Genomic DNA, 19,030 nt, shown 5'->3' with positions numbered 1-19,030 from the left:
ATTAAATTACTATTCTTATTATACACAAATTTTAAAAGATTTAAAAATATATTTTGATAATTATTCGGGCTTTTTAAATCCGCTAATAGTTGAAATAAAATAATTATTCTCAAAAATGGTATTAAAATTCTTAGAATCAATACAAACAAATTTTAATAAAATTCTGAGAAAGAATTGAATTATTTTCAAAAATTGTAATAAAATTTTTTGGAAGAGTTTAAGTATTTTCAAAATTTAAATCCTTTTAATAATTTGAATTTTTCGTAAAAATTAAATTATTTTTATTATACAAATAATAGAATTCTTCGCAGCAATTAAATATGTTCAATATCTTCCTTTTTTAATAGAAATTGTCGAAATAATTAAATTATTGAAAAAATAAATTTATAAAATTCTCTTAAAAAAACAGATTATTTTCAAAATTTTTAATAAAAAACTCGTAAAGAATTTCAATTATATTTTCAAAAATTTTTATAAATTTCTTTGCAGGAATTCAATTATTTTCACAAATAATAAAATTTTTTTACAAGAATTCAATTATTTTCGTAAATATTAAAATTCTTCTCAGGATTTATATTATTTTCTGAATTCTCGTAGAACTCTCTCTAATTAGAATTAATTTACAAACGAATTTCAATTGAAATTTTGAATAGAAATACTTTTTTAATAAAATTTCTCGAAATAATTAAATTATTTTAAAAATTTATAAAATTCTCTTAAAGAAATCAGTTTATTTTCAAAATTTTTAATAAAAAACTTTTAAAGAAATTTAATTATATTTTAAAAAAATTTTATATATTTCTTCGAAGGAATTCAAATAATTAAATTTAATATAAAATTTTAAATTGACATCTCTGAACTTTAATAATATTTAAATATTTATTTTAATAATTTATTATTTTATTATTTTTCTAAAAAGTTATTAAAGTATTGAATAATTTTATTTTAAAATTTTAAAAAAGTGAATTTTAGAAGAATTACAGTTGTAATTTTTAGAAATAGTTATAAATTTCAAAATGCTTTCACATTGAAATTATTAAAAATTTTAATTCCAGTGGAAAAATAAATTAGAAATGTATTTAAATATTTATTTAACAAAAATTATTCAAGGTGAAAGAAGTTAACAAATTGTTAACTTCTTTCACCTTTAATATTTAATTACCGAATGATAAATTAATTTCCTTTAATTAAAAATTTATTGAAATATATTTTATATATTAAAAAATTTTATTAATAAATAAATATTTTATATTTTATAAAAATTATTTTTAAATATGATTGTACTTTTAAAGAATTCTAACTAATTTGTAAAATAATTGTATTTTAGAAAAATTTAAAATTGAAGTTGTTACCAGGATAAAAAGGAAATTTAGTATTTTTTACGGAAATCTGGGAAATACAGAATCAAATTTTTGTGATTTTTATGAATCAATTAAAAACTAATTTTTTTAGTTTAAAAATTTAATTTTTCGATAGCAAGTTTTTTACTACATTTTATTAACTTTTATAAAAAAATTTTTATTTAAATTTGTTTGAAAATAAAAGAATTTAAATTTTAGTTGTAGCATTTTTTTCTTCTGTTCTGTAAAATTTTTATGAATTTTAAATATTATGAACAATAATAATATTAGGAACAAGTCATAGCAAAACCTGATAAATTATTTTCTCCTGTCTTTCTAAACGTGATTTTTATGAAATACGTATTTTATGCATAAAAAACAAATTTAGAAAAAAGTTCCAATTTATCAGCTTTTTTGTAAACTTGTCATGTTAGAAAAAATTCGAAATGTTTGATTGAACAAAATATTTTTTCGATAAAAATATTAATAAAAATTATTGATTTGAATAAAAATGAAAAATCTAAATTAAATATTTTCAATGTTTAATATAAATTGAAGTATTTCTCTTTGGATAGAATATTCTATTATTTTAAAATCTAGAGTAACTGTCAATTAAAATTTTTCTATTTTTGCGAGATGAAAATTCAATTATTTAAAATCTATTTTTCACACTTTTTTTTTATATAAATATATTAGAGAAATTATTATTGAAGGTTCTCGAGATGTGGAGTTTATTTTTGTTAACAGTCCAGTAAATTTCTTTGTGTATTTTTAAGCGCGTAAACCGTTTTTCTTTTACCCTTTTTTTCTTTTTTCTTTTTTTGAAATGTATCCCCTTAATCTCTACGAGCTTCTAATGAAATTCATTTAATTTTAATTGCCGTAGCTGAAGAATATATAACGTGAATGGTGAACTTAAATATATGTGTGGAAAAAAGTATGTACTTGATGATAATTAGTGTCTTTTAAATTTTGTTGATAGAAATTATATCCTCCAACGAGATAAAAGTAACGCAAAGTGCATAAATAAATAAGAGGATGGGTTTATGTTGTGTGTGTTTTCTAAAGTGAAAAATTAAAAAAAAATAGTTTGGGAAGCACTTCCCGGGTGTTTTTTTTCCTCTTTCTTTCTCTCTCTCTCTCTCTTTATATAATGTGAGCACTTTCAAATAAATTTACTTTAAAAGCCAATGTTTTTAAATCGGAAGCATCTTTCAAGTTGTTTAAAAATTAATTTCCCCATTAAAGCAACCATTCTCACACATTTGGACATTTTTCTTCGTGCCAGACACAATAAAACTCTGGTACAGAGCTAATAAACATTGGCGAACGTGAAATAGAATACGTTTTGAGAAATTCACACCATTTTTTTTTTGTTTTCTACGTATAGGATACATTTAATCCTTGGGGATGCATTTAGCTCGTTTTTGGTCTTAATGCACGAGGAGTAGAATAATATATATATGTATACACTTTAGAATGACAATGGAACGTACATCAGGCCTTTGTTCACTTCCTGGATCGTTTAGATTTTGATATTTCTCTTCCGCTTTGTAGCAATAAACAGCCTCCTTTCACAATGATAATAATGATACTTAAGTAGAGAGAAACATTATATGGGTGATTCTTTACGAGATCGTCACTTTTGCCTTTGATAATGGCACTTTTCTTTATTAGAAAATTTTTTTTGTAACGAATTCTTTTTTTTACTCTTTAGACTATTGAATAAGGTTTCATAAGTAAAAAATTTAAAATATTCATTTTTTGAGGTTTTTAATTTCAAAATTTTTGAAACTGAATATTTTGGAATTTTTCACTGTAAAAAAAAGGTTCTAAATTAGAGCTGATTTCGGTATTAAAATAGAAAAAAATTACGATTTAGTACCAAAATTAATACTAAATTAGTACCTTTCTTTTGACAGTGTTGAGAGGTGTGAGAAATATATAAAAATATTCCCTTCGTCTTGCATTAATAAAAATAGGAAATGGAAAATAAATATATAATGTTTTAAATTTCCACTTATTTTAAGGGGGGAAACCACATTAGAACGTTGTTTTTTAGCCGTTTTTCACGAATTATTTCTATTTTATAAATCTGAATCAGTTTAAATTTTAATTTTGCTAGTTTTTAATAATTTTTTACGAAAAATGATTTAAAAATTGAAAATTGCTAAAATTTGTAGTACACAATAGTAAAATTTTACTAAAAATTGTCACAAAGTTTGTAATTTTTACTATTACTACTTTCTAATAATTTTTTTACTAAAACTTGAGTAACTAAATTTTTAAATTTTTTACTCAAGTTTAATATCAAAAATTCTGAAAAAAATAGTAAAATTGCACTAAAAGGTAGCAAAATGTTTGCTAATTTTACTTATTAGTGGACTTTCAATTACAAATTGAAGAATAAATTTGATTTAATAAAAAATCGTTCACTAATTTAAATTAGTAATTTTTACTATTACTATTTTTATTCATTTATTACTAAAACTTGAGTAAAAAAATTTAAAAATTCTGAATGGAATAGTAAAATTATACTAAAGATAAAAAATTTGCTTATTTGAATAAGTGGATTTTTTACAAGTTTAAATTTTGAGAGATAATCAAAATTAATGAAAAGTCGTCCACTAATTAAATTTAGTAATTTTTACCATTACCATTTCTTAGTAATTTTTTTTATTACTAAAATTCTAGCAAGGAATTAAAAAATACTGAGAGTAATTTGCTTAATAAATAATAAGTAATTTCTACTCTTACTATTTCTTGGTAATTTCTTTTTTACTAAAAATTAAGTAAAAAATTAAAAAATACTAAAAGAAATAGTAAAATTTGACTATAAATTGGCACAAAATTTTGCTAATTTGAAATACTGGACTTTTTATTAATTTAAATTTAGATAGTAAATCTAAATTAGTGAAAATCAATTTAAATCAGTAACTTTTACTATCGCTATTACTATTTTTTACTAAATTACCATTACTGTTATTAATTTTTACTGTTACAATTACTATCAGTGACTTTTACTATTTCTATTTCTACTTTTTTCTAATTTTTACTGACTCTTTAGTAAAAAATTAAAATTTGTAAATGAAATAGTAAAATTTGACTATAAATTGTCACAAAATTTTGCATATTTGAAATACTGGACTTTTTACTAATTTAAATTTAGATAGTACATCTGAATTAGTGAAAATCAATTTAAATCAGTAGCTTTTACTATTGCTATTGCTAATTTTTACTCTTACAATTACTATAATTAATTTTTTACTATTACTATTTCCAATTTTTTCTAATTTTTACTGAATCTTCAGTAAAAAATTAAAATTTTTAAATAAAACTGTAAAATTTGACTACAAATTGGCACAAAATTTTTCTAATTTAAAATAGTGCACTTTTTATTAATTTAAATTTAAAGAGTGAATCTGAATTAGTGAAAATCAATTTAAATTAGAACAAATTTACTATTACTATTTCCAATTTTTTCTAATTCCAATTTTATCTCTAATTTTAAATTTTTAGTAAAAAATAAAAATTTCTAAATAAAATAGTAAAATTCTACTGAAAGTTGTCACAAAAAATCAGTGAAATTTTACTGAAGATCAGTTAAAAATGATTGAAATTTCAGTCATTTTTCACTGATTGGTCAATTAAAAAATAACTGAAATTTTCAATATGTGTGACAGAAATTTTTAGTAGTTTTTTAATTCGACAATATTAGTGGAAAAGAACTGAAATTTCAGTTATTTTTAACTGATTTTTAGTGAAATTCCACTGATTGAAATCGCGAGAATAGAGTCACTGATTCTCAGTCAAATTTCACTGATTCAGATTTAGAGAGTAGTAAAAATTTTTAATTATTTATATAAAACAGTAAAATTTGACTGAAGTTTGGCACAAAATTTTGCTAATTTGAAATAATTAGTCAACTATTTAAATTTAGAGAGCAAATCTGAATTAGTAAAAATCAATAAAAATGAATAATTTTTACTATTATTAATTTTTACTGCTACTTTTACTATAGCTCTTTTTACCATAACTATTTTTAACTTGTACTGAATCTTTAGTAAACAATTTAAATTTCTAAATAAAACAGTAAAATTTTACTAAAAAATTCAACATAAAATTCTACTAATGTTTAAATGTTGAAATTATAAATGCAAAATTAAATAACAAAAGAAATTGACCACAAAAAAGAAGGTCTCGACGAAAACCGAATTTTATTATTGTATTGTTTATGAGCAGGTACACTGTAATGACCTCGGATTGATATTGTTAGTTTGTAAATACAAGAACTCTCATCTTTTTAGTTAGTTGAAATTACGACGTTGTCCAAGTCACACGTATAATGTATAAATAAAGTATTCTTTATTATTATATTATTCTTTATTAAAAGTCACCAATAATATTCCATAAAAATAATAACTAATTTGAATTAGTTGTCGACATTTCACTATAATTCAAATTTAGAGTGAGAGAGCACCTATAACAAAAAAAAAAAAATTGAAGTTAAAACCAAAGGGAAAATAAAGTGACCTGTTTTCAGAAAATCACCCATATACCTAAAGAGAATTGGGGAGAAGGAGAAAAAAATAAAAAGAAAGTTGTAAATCGAAATAAAAGATGAGGGATTGTATATTATAGTCTCGGCGGTAACTTTTTCTTTTATCCCCCTTTTTTTTGGCGCGCATATATGAAAAAGGGTCACTTGGCAAACAAATCATTCGGTAATCTCCTTTTAGGCCCTTAGGAAATGGATGATATGACAGATGACTTCTTCTTCGCGTCAGAAGATTTCCCTCAAAGCAATGATTGCGCGAACTGATTCACAAAGTGAGAGGTGAAAAGCCCCGTTATATTGAAGTGGGATACTTATGCTATATCTATACATTCTACAAAGAGGTTTCATGCAATATCGTCGTCTAGTTGTGAACTTGTGAACAATATTTGAACCCCCCTTTCAACTCCCTTTCACCCCCTTATTTGAAAATCCTCCTTATATATATATATATATAGTGTTCTGTATGTATATAGATATAAAGTTGATGCAGACCAAGAGTTGAAGAAAATCGGACGAGTGAGAGAGAGAAAGAGAAGAAGAGAGGGGGATGGATGGGGGAGTATTGTTGTCCCTCCTCGAAGAAAGTTGAGAAGCAGTGAACTTGATATTGTTGAGAAGTGATATTTGCAAAATTCAGGTCGCGAATGAGGCTGAATCAGAGGAAAAGGACAAGGAGGAGGGGGCGATTCTAAAATAGGCGCTAGAGGGGAAAAATGGTGCTTGAGGCGCCGAGTTTGTGGCAGGCTGGCTTCAACATATCTCAATGGCTGATGATCATTATACACGGATATCGTGCCACTGCTGTTATACTGTCTCTTCTACTTCACGTTCTCGTGAGAACTGGTGAGTTTCACATATATATATATATATATATACATACACATATTACTATATTCACATGTACATTTCTATTTCACCTCTCTTTCCTTCCCTGCCCGCTTGGTGAAAAAAAAGAAGAGAAAAAAAAAGCATTCACTTCCTTATGCCTTGTGGAATAAAGAGGAGTTGCCTTCCTTTTCTCTGAGAGACATCTCTAAGCTTTTCTGATGCCCCGGGCGAGTCAAGATACTTTGGGTGTTAGAGAGTGAAAAGGTCTTGCCACTCCCTGAAAATGTGAGGGAATGAGAGGGAAAATGAAGGAGAAAACGAGAAAGAATGATAGAAAGAGAGTGAGTGAGAGAGAGAGAGAGAGAGAGAGAGAGAGAGAGAGAAAATGATAGAAAGAGAAAGGAGTGAGAGAGGACCATGAGCGATATAATTCCATTTAAATGGAACAAACTGTCAGTAAGAATTTAAAGAGAGATTCTACTTTCCGAAATAGAAAAAAGTTGGCTTAAATCGCTTAAGTGTACACCGAAAAAGTCAAAAATACATGGAAAAAGACTTGGATTCGAAACAATTCAAAAAAATTTGGTCTAAATTGCGACAATTTTTGTACACTTTACTGAACATTGTAGTTGTTTCAAATTCTCTCTAAATATAATTTAGTAAAAAACTAAAAAATGCTTATTAATTTGAATTAGTGTCTAAATTTTTATTTTGAATTAGTAAATTTTACTAATGAAGAGTAATTTCTACTACATTTATTAGTAAACTTTACTAATTTAAAAAGCAAAAAGTCAGTCACTAATCCAAATTATAGTAAAAATGCTTATTAATTTGAATTAGTGTCGAAGTATTTATTTTGAATTAGTAAATTTTACTAATAAAGAGTAATTTTTACAAAATTTATTAGTAAACTTTACCAATTTAAAAAGCAAAAAGTCAGTCACTAATCAAAATTAGTGAAAATGCTTATTAATTTGAATTAGTGTCGAAGTATTTATTTTGAATTAGTAAATTTTACTAATTAATAGTAATTTCTACTATTTTATTAGTAAAACTTACTGATTAAAAAGCAAAAAGTTAGTTACTAGTTTAAAAAGTAAAAATGCTTATTAATTTAAATTATTGACAGAGATTTTCTTTTAAATAACTAAATTTTACTAATAAATAATAGTTTCTACTAATTTATTAGTAAAATTTACTATTTAAAAAGGAAAAAGTCAGTCACTAATCAAAATTAGTAAAAATGCTTATTAATTTGAATTAGTGACTAATTTTTGCTTTTGAATTAGTAAATTTTACTAATAAATTAGTAATTTCTACTAATTTATTAGTATAATTCACTAATTCAAAAACAAAAATCAGTCACTTTTTCAAATTAGTATGCATTTTTATACTAATTCAAATTTAGAGAGTAAATTATTTTGTATGTCCGCCATGTTGGATCCGCCATTTTGAATTTTGAAAAAGTGAAGTCATATTCGTAATCAACGACCCCGAAAACCCCCGAGTAACTAGTTTCAGGCGAATCTGATCGATTTTTAGAAAAGTCGTCCGCCATATTGGATCTGTCATTTTGAATTTTGAAAAACTGAAGTCATATTCGTAATCAGCGACCCCAAAAACCCTCGAGTAACGAGTTTCAGGCGAATTTGATCGATTTTTAGAAAAGTCGTCCGCCATATTGGATCCACCATTTTGAATTTTGAAAAAGTGACGTCATATTCGTAATCAGCGACCCCAAAAACCCCCGAGTAACAAGTTTCATTAAGCTTTTTGAAAGCCATCGTCTAAAATGTCTATTTGTTTATATAATTTGTTTATAACAATTCATAGCAAAACTGTAATCATAATTTTTTAAAATAAGAAATATAGGAAAATTTTGATAAAATTATGATTTGAAATTCGATAGAAAAAAAACAAGTGAATTTCCAAATTAAAAAATTGAATGGCAAAGATATCTTTTAGCATTTTTAATCTAAAAACAATGTTTTTTATATTTTTTTTATGAAAAATTCTTTCAAAAATAGTAAAAATCATTTTTTTATTCGGTAATTTTTTTTTTTATTTGTTTCAAAGAAATTTTATTTGGATCGAAGTTTTATTTGTGTTAATGAAATTTTTATATAAGAGAACTAAATAATTTATATAATTAGTAAGTAAATAAAAATTTTTTTAGGTTTAAAAAAAAGAAATTGATTTTTTGAAAAGAATTTTCCGCATATATGTAATTTTATTAAGTTGTAATGTTTAGTTATGATCAGACAGATTGTGTAAATATAAATTTAATTCTGTTAATAGTGGTGAAAATTAGTTTTCGCTTTTCAAATTGTAATTTATAGCTTTTGAAGGAAAGTACGTAGTTTCGAGTAGAATGTCCGAAATATAGAATATCCTAAACTGTTTCAATTTTAATTAATAGTAAAGTTTAGTTTCTGTCAGATAAAAATTAGTTTCGAATTTTTTGATTTCTTTTATTAACACAAAAGAATAAAGTTTCAAAAAAAATTTTTCAAAGACTTGTAATTTTTATAAATACATAGTAAATTTTTGTTTTGGTCAGACAAATTTTTTTAATATAAAATTTAATTATTTTAACAGAAGTGAAAAATAGTTTTTAATTTTCTAATTTCGATTTTTTTTAATGAAACAAAAGAATGTAGTTTCAAGAAGAATTCTTCGAAAATTTCTAATTTCAATAAGTAGTAAATTTTAATTTTAGTCAGACAAATGATTTTAATGTATATTTAATTTTGTTAACAGTATTGAAAGTTTTCTTTCTTTTTTTCAATTCTGAATTTTTGCATTAGAATAAAACTTCGTAGTTTTAAGAAAAATTTTCCGTATTCTGTAAGTTTTGATTAGTAGTAAAGTTTAGTTTCAGTCAGACAGATTTTTTTCAATATGAATTAAATTTATTTAAATTAAACAATAATAAAAAATTAGTTTTTGTTGTTTAAATTATAAATTTTTGTATTAGATGGCAAGGTCGCATTTCCAAAAAGAATTTTCCAAGCTCTCAAAATTTTAAGGAGTAATATATTTTTGTTTTGGTCAGATACATTTTTTTAATATAAAATTTGTCTGATGTTAACATTTATGAAAATTAGTTTTTGTTTCTTACATTCGAAATTATTGCAACATAATTAATAATGTTCCCAGTTTGAAAAATTATTTTCTGAATTTTTCTTATTGTAATTAGTAGTAAATTTTTGTTTTGGTCAGACTATTGTTTTTAAAATATTTTTTTAATTCTGTTAACAGTGATGAAAGTTACTTTTTGTTTTTTCAATTCTGTATTTTTGCATCAAAATTAAACTTCGTAGTTTCAAGAAAAATTTTCCGAATTCTTCAACTTCTTAATTAGTAGTAGATTTTAGTTTTGGTCAGATAATTTTTTTAATGAACTTTTTATTATATTATTAACACTAGTGAAAATTACTCTCTAATTCTGAATTAGTAGTCAATTAGTACTTTGGCTGTTAGAGAGTGAAAAGTTTTTGCCACTATTTGGAAAATTTGAGGGAGTTAGAAGGAAAATGAGAATGAAAGAGAGAAAACGAGAGAGAATGATAGAAAGAGAGTGAGAGTGAGAGAGAGAGAGAGAGAGAAACCAGAGCGAATGATAAAAAGAGAGAGACAATGAGAAACAATATGAGAGAAAAAAAGAGAGAATAAGAGAAAGAGAGAGAAAATGAGAGAAAGAGTGATAGAAAGAGAGAAAGAGTGACAAAAAGAAAAAGAGAGAATGAGAGAAAGAGTGGCAAAAAGAAAGAGAAAGACAATGCGAGAAAGAATGAGAAACAGAATGACAGAAGGAGAAAGGAGTGAGAGGACCATGAGCGATATAATTCCATTTAAACGGAACAAACTGTCAGTAAGAATTTAAAGAGAGACTCTACTTTTCGAAATAGAAAAAAGTTGGCTTAAGTCGCTTACGTATACACGGAAAAAGTTTTGTCTCTTTCTCCCTTCTTATTCTCTCATCCTTCTTATACTCCAACGTGGGGTGGAGGAAGGGAGATTTGAGTAGGGAGGGCCTTGTCTCCTCTCTTTGTCTTCATTTATTGTCTTTTATGATTATTAATGGTGCGAGCTAATGTAGCAGAATTTTTTTTTAAGTTTTTGCTTTTTGCAGAAAAGAATCAAGAAAAATGGTTAAATTTTTATCTAATGCTTGTGCGAAATTTGTTTATTATTTTTCTTTTTGTTTTGTTTTGCTTTTTTTTCCCTCTCTCTCTTGTACCAATCTATTTTCCGCCGCGTCTATCTATCGAGTATCATAGTGTACTTTATTCTGGGATAAGAGATAAAAATGTCTATTCTGTTTTATCTCAATGATGGTGGGAATACTGTTTATCCTTCTTTATTTGAGGATATGGAAATTAGATGTATTCTAGTTTTATACTATAATAGTAAAAAGGATTTTAAGTTGATCACTTTTCTTGGGGCATTTTGATACTTTTTTTCGAGTGTGTGTGTGTTTGTGTGTTTGTGGGGAATTGCATAGTTTTTATTATAGACGTCGTCATTTGAAAGAAAGGAGTGAGTATTTGGGGAAAATCAAATTGAAAAGTCAGTGATTTATTTCTTTTGGTAATGAAACAATTTTGATGAAAAATTGAGGAGAGATGTTTTTTTTTTTTTTTTGAATTTTTAACGGAGGGAATTTAGTTTTAGTTGGGATTTTCTATTTTGATTAAAGAGGGTTTTAAATATGTTGGGTTTTGTATGAGAGAAGAGTTTGTTTTTTTTGGTTATTTCTTTCTTTTTAGACAGTGAAATAAATAATGCTTTTTAGTACTTTACTGAAATGGGTATTTTTTGTATTGACTTTAAAAAATGGGACTGTGAGAGATAATAATTTTGTAAAATTCTAAATGAACTTTGGAATTATTATCAATTTTTGTTGACAATTGATTGATTACTACTGAATAGTATATGATTAATTAATTTACTTCGTACATGAGAAACTGTCAAAATTTATCGATTCAGTTAATGAAATATTCTACTGATAAGATTCGAACATTTAGAGTTGAAATTTGAATTTAAAACAAAAATTTTGAGAAAATAGAATTTTTATTATTATTTTCGTATTTTGAAAATAATTAATTTAATAATTAATTTAATAATTTAAAAAATTTGAATTTTTGTATTAAAACAAAAGGACGCAGCTTCGAGAATAATTTTTTGTATTTTTGTAATTTTAATAAGTAGTTAAGTACAGTTTTAGTCAGACAAAATATTTTAATATAAATTTAATTCTGTTTTCAAAAAAATATGTTATGTTTTTTATACTCTTTGATTTCTTGATAAAAAAAATAGAAGTTATATTTTAAAAAATAGTTTTCTAAACTTTTGTACTTTTAATGAGTAGTAAAGTTTAGTTTTGGTCAGACATATTTTTTAAATGCAAAATTAATTCTGTTAAAAGTAGTGAAAAATAGTTTTTGATTTTTTAATTCAACAATTTTGCATCAAATCAAAAGGACTTTATTTTAAGAAGAACTTCTTGAACTCTTAAGTAGTAGTAAAGTTTAGTTTTGGTCAGACAGACTTTAAATTTTAATTTCATTTTGTCAACTGTATTGAAAATTAATTTTTGTTTCTTTTATCTCTGAATTTTCGTTTTAGAATAAAATCAAGTTTGTTTATGAAAAATTCTTCGCATTCTTGAAGTTTTAATAAGTAGTAAAATTTAGTTGTAGTCAGACAAAGTCTTTAAGTATAAAATATAAATTTAATTATGTTAATAACAGTAGTAAAAATTTGTTTTTAGTTTAAAAATTCAGAATTTTTGCCATAAAACAAAAAAGGCAATGTCAAGATTAATTTTCTAAACTACTCTATTTTTTATTAGTAGTAAATTTTAATTTCCGTCAGACAAATTTTTCATAATAAATTTAATTTATTCAATAATATTTAAAACCAGTTTTTGTATTTTATATTCTGAATATTTCCTTGAGAAGTAAAAGACGCACCTTTAAGCAAAAGTTTTCTAAAGTTTTCTTCTAATTAATAGTAAAGTTTAGCTTTGGTCAGACGGATTGTTAAATACAATTTTAATCATGATAAGATTAGTGAAAATAACTTTTTGTTTTTGAAGTTCCAAAGTTTTGAATCAAATCAAAAGGTAGTAGTTTAAAAATAAATTTTTCGATTTCTTGTTATTTTAATCAGTAGAAAAGTTTAGTTTTGGTCTGACAGGCTTTTTAAATATAAAGTTAATTTTGTTTCCAAGAATGAAAATTACTTTTTGTTTTAATGCCCGAAATTTTGTATCAGAACACAGAGACGCTTTTAAAGATTTTTTCGAATTTTAATTCCAATTACTAGTAAATTTTATTTTTAGTCAGACAAATTTTTAAAATACAAATCCAATGTTGCTTAGAGAAGTAAAAATTGTTTTTCTATTCAAAATTAAACATTTTTGTAGTATTCAATAAAATTAATATTTTTTATCACTAATTTTATTACTAAGAAATAATTAATTACTAAACTAATTTTAATTCTAAAATGAATGTTTTATTTTGAATAGAAAAAACAATTATTCGTTAAACTTTAAACAAGAACAAATTGAGAAAATATTGGCGAATTGTCTATAGTTTCAAGTTTTTTTTGTCCTCCTTATTCTTGAAAATAAAAATAATAAAAGAGTTTGTATTAGATTTCTTCATCTAGTTCCCCTTTTTATATATTTGTTTCTTTGTTCGATAAGCATCTATTTTTGAAGAGAGCTATTTATTTCTGCTCAATTTTATCACTTTTCTGAAACATATGTTACGAATGGTGTTGCTATATCATGCGGTGAAAGAATTTTCCAATAAAAAATATAATATATAGGAAATATTTCGAATGTATACTGTGACTAAACGAAAATAAAATTTAATAACGTACAATTTTTTTTAATTTCATTCCAATTCTCGTTATTATTTTAAAATAAAAAATTTATTGAAAAATTTATAAATTCTACGTATTTTTTTAAATTTGACATTTTTAAAGAAAACATTTCAATGAAAAATTTTTTTCCAAAAAAAATCCATTCTCTAAATATCAAATATAAATAAATTTTTTGATTAAAAATCACTTCTATTGTTTTTTTTTTTATTATAAAAAACAATTTGTTTAAAATTTTCTTCATAAATTATTATCAATATTTTGAATGGTATTTTATTATTTTAAACTTTTTTCTTTGAAATGTGAAAAAGCAGAAAAAATTGATATTAATAAATTGCAAAGCTGGCATTTATTTTTAATCATTTTGGTAAAATTTTTAAATTTAACGGAATTTTCTGTATTGTTCAAATGTTAAAAAATTTAACTAATTTTTAGTATTTAACTTTTTGCTTTTATTAAAATAATATAATTGTGCAATTGTATATTAAATTATTACAATTAATTTGTAATAATAATTACAATTCATTTGTAATCATTTTCGTTTGATTTTCAATTATTCAATTATTTGTTGAAATAATTAACATTTAATTTAAAAAATTTTAAAGTTTTTTAAAGCTATATTATGATAAATTTTCAAATAATTATTTCCAATGAAAAAAGTTTCGATAATAAATTATATTAATTTTATGTAAAGGCAAACAAGCCATTATTGAATACCGATATGTATAAATTACAGAGTAGAATATTCAATATTTATTCGTGGAATGTGTACTCAATACGTTATACATTGAATACATATAATAGCAAATTTTTCATATAATAATTTACTGCAATTATAAAATTGGTAGAATTAATGAAAATTTTATCCCCCTTTTTAAAATCATTTTAAATCTGTGAAAAATAATTATTTTCTTGGAAATAAAATTTTTTTCTTGTTGAGTGATTTTTCATTTAATTTTGATAATTAAATTAAATATAATATAATTATAAAAATGAAATGAAAAAAAAATTATGTAAAATTACAAGACTTACATTTTAAAATTTTTTCCGTATGAATTTTTACTATTTTTTAGAATTTCTTAAAAGTTGATTTAGACATTGAAAAGTCCTGACTTTGTTTTACTGACTCTCAACAAACGTGTTGGAAAAAATTAATTTACCCATGAATTTTTTATTCTTTTTTCGATTTAAATAGAAAAAAAAACTTCTTCCTCATACATTAGAATGAAGAGAAGAAAAAAAAAAGGGTTGAAAATAGAGTGAGGTTTTTTTTTACACTTTTATACTTGTGTACACGTCGACAAGTTTACTAGAACAATAGTTGTATACATAGGGGTATAATACTCGTATGTAAATACATATTTAAATATATACGAAGTGTGAATCTAACAAACTTGTTTTCATGTTTTTTAATTGAATAAAAAATGCTTGGTTGAGTAAAGAATTATATAACCGTGAACAAGTGGTACAGAAAGGTGAGACAAATCAATAACCGTTTGTCCACTCTATGAATATTAATAGAACGTGAAATGATCTGCAATTAATTTCAATTTATGACATGTGTATATACATATTTATATAAATATGTATTGTATATATATTTATATATCAATACGTTAAGTTGAAATTATGTTTTAGCAAGTTATTATTCTCCCATTAATAATTAAATGAAATAATAATAATCAAGAGGTAAAATTAAAAAATAAATAATATAGCATCATATAAAATATGAAAACGTGATTAATTTTTTGCAGTATTAAAAATAATGGATAAACAGAGAGAGAAGAATTAAATGAAAATAACTAATAATAATTTAAAAACTTTTTAAAATAATAATGAGAATAAAAAATAAAAAAAAAAATGAAAATAAAAAAAAAGATAATTAACATAATTAAGATCAAAAAATAATAAAAAAAAGTAATAAAATTAAATGAAAAAAATTATTGATCACCCAGAATATGATACAGTTGACTCAAAGTCAAAAGTCTTTACTGTAAAAAATTTAATTGTCAAAAACTACAATTGAAATTAATTTAGTACAAATTTCGAATAATAAACTTTTGTTTTGTTATATTTTAGGATTGGGGTACAAAAGTTCCGAAACAAAGTTTGTTAATATTCTAATTTATTTAGAAGTAATGAAAATTAGTTTTTGGTTTTAAAATTAATTAATTTTGGATGGAAATAATAGATAGCAATTTTATAATTGTCAAACTCTGCTTATTTTAATCAGTAAGAAATTTTAGTTTCGCTTAGACATATTTTTAAATTGTCAATTAAATTTTGTTAAAAGAATAAAAAATTACGTTTTGTTTTTTAAATTTGCAATATTTCTATCAGAAATAAAAGTTGGAAATTTAAAAAAAATATTCTACATTCTAATTTTAAATAGTAGTAAATTTTAATTTTAGTCAGACAATTTTTCTATAAATAAAATTATTTTTTGTAAGAGTAGTGAGAATAATTTTTTTGTCTTTTAACATTGAATTTTTTTTATTAGAACAACAAGAGGTCGCAGTTTGAAAAAAAAAATTTTTGACTTCTTGTAGTTTTAGTAGTAAAGTTCAGTTTTAGTCAGACATGTTTTTTAAACAGAAATTTTATTCTCCTGACATTATTGAAAATTAGCTTTTGGTTTTTTTTAAAATATGAATATTTATGTAAGAAGGAAAGAACGCAACAGAGAAAGTATTTTTCAAATTATCTCTTAATTAGTAGTAAATTTTAATTTTGGTCAGACAAATTTTATTAATTTAATTTTAATTCTGTTGAAACAGTGACAAAAATATGAGTTTTTTTTCAATAACATTTTTTTTTTTTTTTTGGCTTAAAATAAAAAAATGCAGTTTCAAGAAAAATTTTCCAAATTTATGTAATTTTAGTAAGTAGTAAAGTTCAGTTTTGGTCAGACAGACTTTTCAAACACAAATTTAATTCTGTGAATAGTTAAGAAAATTAGTTTTTGTTTCTTAAATTTAAAATACTTGCATCAGAATTAATTCTCGCAGTTTCAAGAAAAATTTTCCGAATTCTTCAACTTTTTAATTAGTAGTAAAATTTAGTTTTAGTCAGACAAATTTTTTCCAACATAAATTTTATTTATTTGAACAGCAATAAAAATTAGTTTTTGATTTTTAAATTCTAAATTTTTTTATTATATTACAAGGTCGCATTTCCGAAAAAAATTCTCCGTATTCTTGAAATTTTAATAAGTAGTACATTTTTGTTTTGGTCAGACATATTTTTTAATATAAAATTTAATTTTATTATCACTATCAGTAGCAAAAATTAGTTTTTAGCTTTCAAAATTCAGAATTTTTCCCTCAGAACAAAAAGAGACAGTGTCAAGATGAATTTTCCAACCTCTTCTTTTATTAGTAGTAAATTTTAGTTTTGGTCAGACAAATTTTTGTAATTTAATTTTATAAGTCTGTTAATAGATAGGAAAATTAGTTTTGGTTTCTTACATTCGGAATTTTTGCATCAGAGCAAATGGTTGCAGTTTTAAAAAATATTTTCCGAAAATTTCTGATTTCAACCTAGTAGTAAATTTTAGTTTTGGTTAGACAAATTTTTAAGTTTAAATATTAAGTCTGTTGACAGTTATAAAAATTAGTTTCTAGTTTAAAAGTTCAGAATTTTTGCATCGAAAAAGAAAGACGCAGTTATATGAAGGATTTTACGAACTTCAAGAAGAATTGTCTGAAAATTTCTAATTTTTGATATAAGTAGTAAATTTTTGTTTCAGTCAGACAAATTTAAAAATTTTATTTTCAATTCTTTTAACACTTATGATAATTAGTTTGTAAAAACTTTTTTTTTAAACTGTGTTTGTTAAAATGTAATTTGTGTTTTTGGGTGAAGATAAAAATCTGTATTAATTAGTAATAAAAATAATAGAAAATAAGTAATAAATAAATATTAAGAATAATAATAAAAATAATAATAATAATGAGTAATGGAAATAATAGAAAATAAATCATATAAAAATAGTAACAATAATAATAATACTAACAATAATGATACTAATAATAATAATAATAATAATACTAAAAATAATAATACTAATAATAATGGTAATAATAAGAATAATAATGATGATAATAATATTAATAATTATAATAATAACAATAACAATAATAACAATAATAATGAAAGACCGCAAACAATTTGTGGTTTGTTGAAAAGATAAACTAACCAGAGATGAAAGAGCGTGTTCTATATCGAATATTAGACTTTATTCAACCGAAATCAATTTTACTCTTCGTAGAGCTGAAAACTTCCACACTGATTTCATTTTCAAAAGCCTGTCAGATCGCGAATGGAAGGAATTTTCCAATTTCTTGCTTTCTCAATCATGTACATGTGCTTAGCAAATAAAATTCTTTAATACTTCTATTGAAATGGAAAATTGCAGTGTTTAAATAAAATTCGAATTATTTTTTTCGCTTCAATTCATTCATTAATGAATTTCAATTGTCGACATCTGTTTCTTTTTTGTTTGCTTTATTATTATTTTCTATACGAATAAATTTTGCATGTGGAATAAATTCCTTTTTGTTTTATTTTAATTTTTTGTTTCATCTACGAGCATACTTACCATTTTGGAAGTCATTTTATTTTTTAAACACAAAATATTATTTTTAATATTTGTTTTCTTTTTTTTCGACGATTTTTTTAAAAATATTATTTTTATTTTTTTCTACTCTTTCGTTTTATTCTTGTTAGTTTTCTGCAGAATTTTTTGTTTATTTTTCCTTTTTGAAAAATTGGAATTAGAACGCAATGAATACATTTCTATATAGAACGTTATTGAGTTTATTTTTTTCTAAGTTAATTTATTGAAAAAAAATTGATTGAAATATATTTTTTCGATGTTCAACGATTTTTTTTTATTACAATATTATTTTTATTTTTTTCTACACTTTCGTTTTATTCTTGTTCGTTTTTTGCAGAATTTTTTGTTTATTTTTTTTTTTTTTTGAAAAATAGCAATTAGAACGAAATGAATACATTTCTATATAGAACGTTATTGAGTTTATTTTTTTCTAAGTTAATTTATTGAAAAAAAATTGATTGAAATATATTTTTTCGATGTTCAACGATTTTTTTTTATTACAATATTATTTTTATTTTTTTCTACTCTTTCGTTTTATTCTTGTTAGTTTTTTGCAGAATTTTTTGTTTATTTATTTTTTTTTTACATAGCAATTAGAACGAAATGAATACATTTCTACATAGAAGGTTATTGAATTTATTTTTTTCTAAGTTAATTTATTGAAAAAAAATTGATTGAAATATATTTTTTTGTAATTGGGTGTAAAATTTTCGAAATTTTTTGCATCTTTGACGAGTGTTAAAGGGAAATTGTTTCGATTAATCGAATTCCAAATTTCATGTTTGTTGGTAA

The 19,030-nt window shown here is 23.0% G+C and overlaps 1 protein-coding gene across 6 annotated transcripts in view; it reads left to right on the top strand.

The window, feature by feature from the left end:
• Window positions 1–19,030, top strand: part of LOC122511650 (zwei Ig domain protein zig-8-like) — a 198,661-nt gene that overhangs the window by 84,209 nt on the left and 95,422 nt on the right. For 2 of the 6 annotated variants that reach the window (XM_043627031.1, XM_043627033.1), the window contains one exon: window positions 6,372–6,741. The exons of 1 other annotated variant lie outside the window; for it this stretch is intronic. In XM_043627031.1, the coding sequence (XP_043482966.1) occupies window positions 6,612–6,741 (130 nt within the window). In that variant the 5' untranslated portion in view covers window positions 6,372–6,611. Of the gene's footprint in view, window positions 1–5,838; window positions 6,742–19,030 lie in introns of those variants that run through there. 3 more of the 6 variants (XM_043627035.1, XM_043627032.1, XM_043627030.1) reach the window with 3 other exon arrangements.

The sequence above is a fragment of the Leptopilina heterotoma genome, unplaced genomic scaffold (genome assembly GCF_015476425.1).
Source record: "Leptopilina heterotoma isolate Lh14 unplaced genomic scaffold, ASM1547642v1 Lhet_89, whole genome shotgun sequence".
NCBI classification, from domain to species: domain Eukaryota; kingdom Metazoa; phylum Arthropoda; class Insecta; order Hymenoptera; family Figitidae; genus Leptopilina; species Leptopilina heterotoma.
This window is presented reverse-complemented; position numbering and strand designations above follow the sequence as displayed.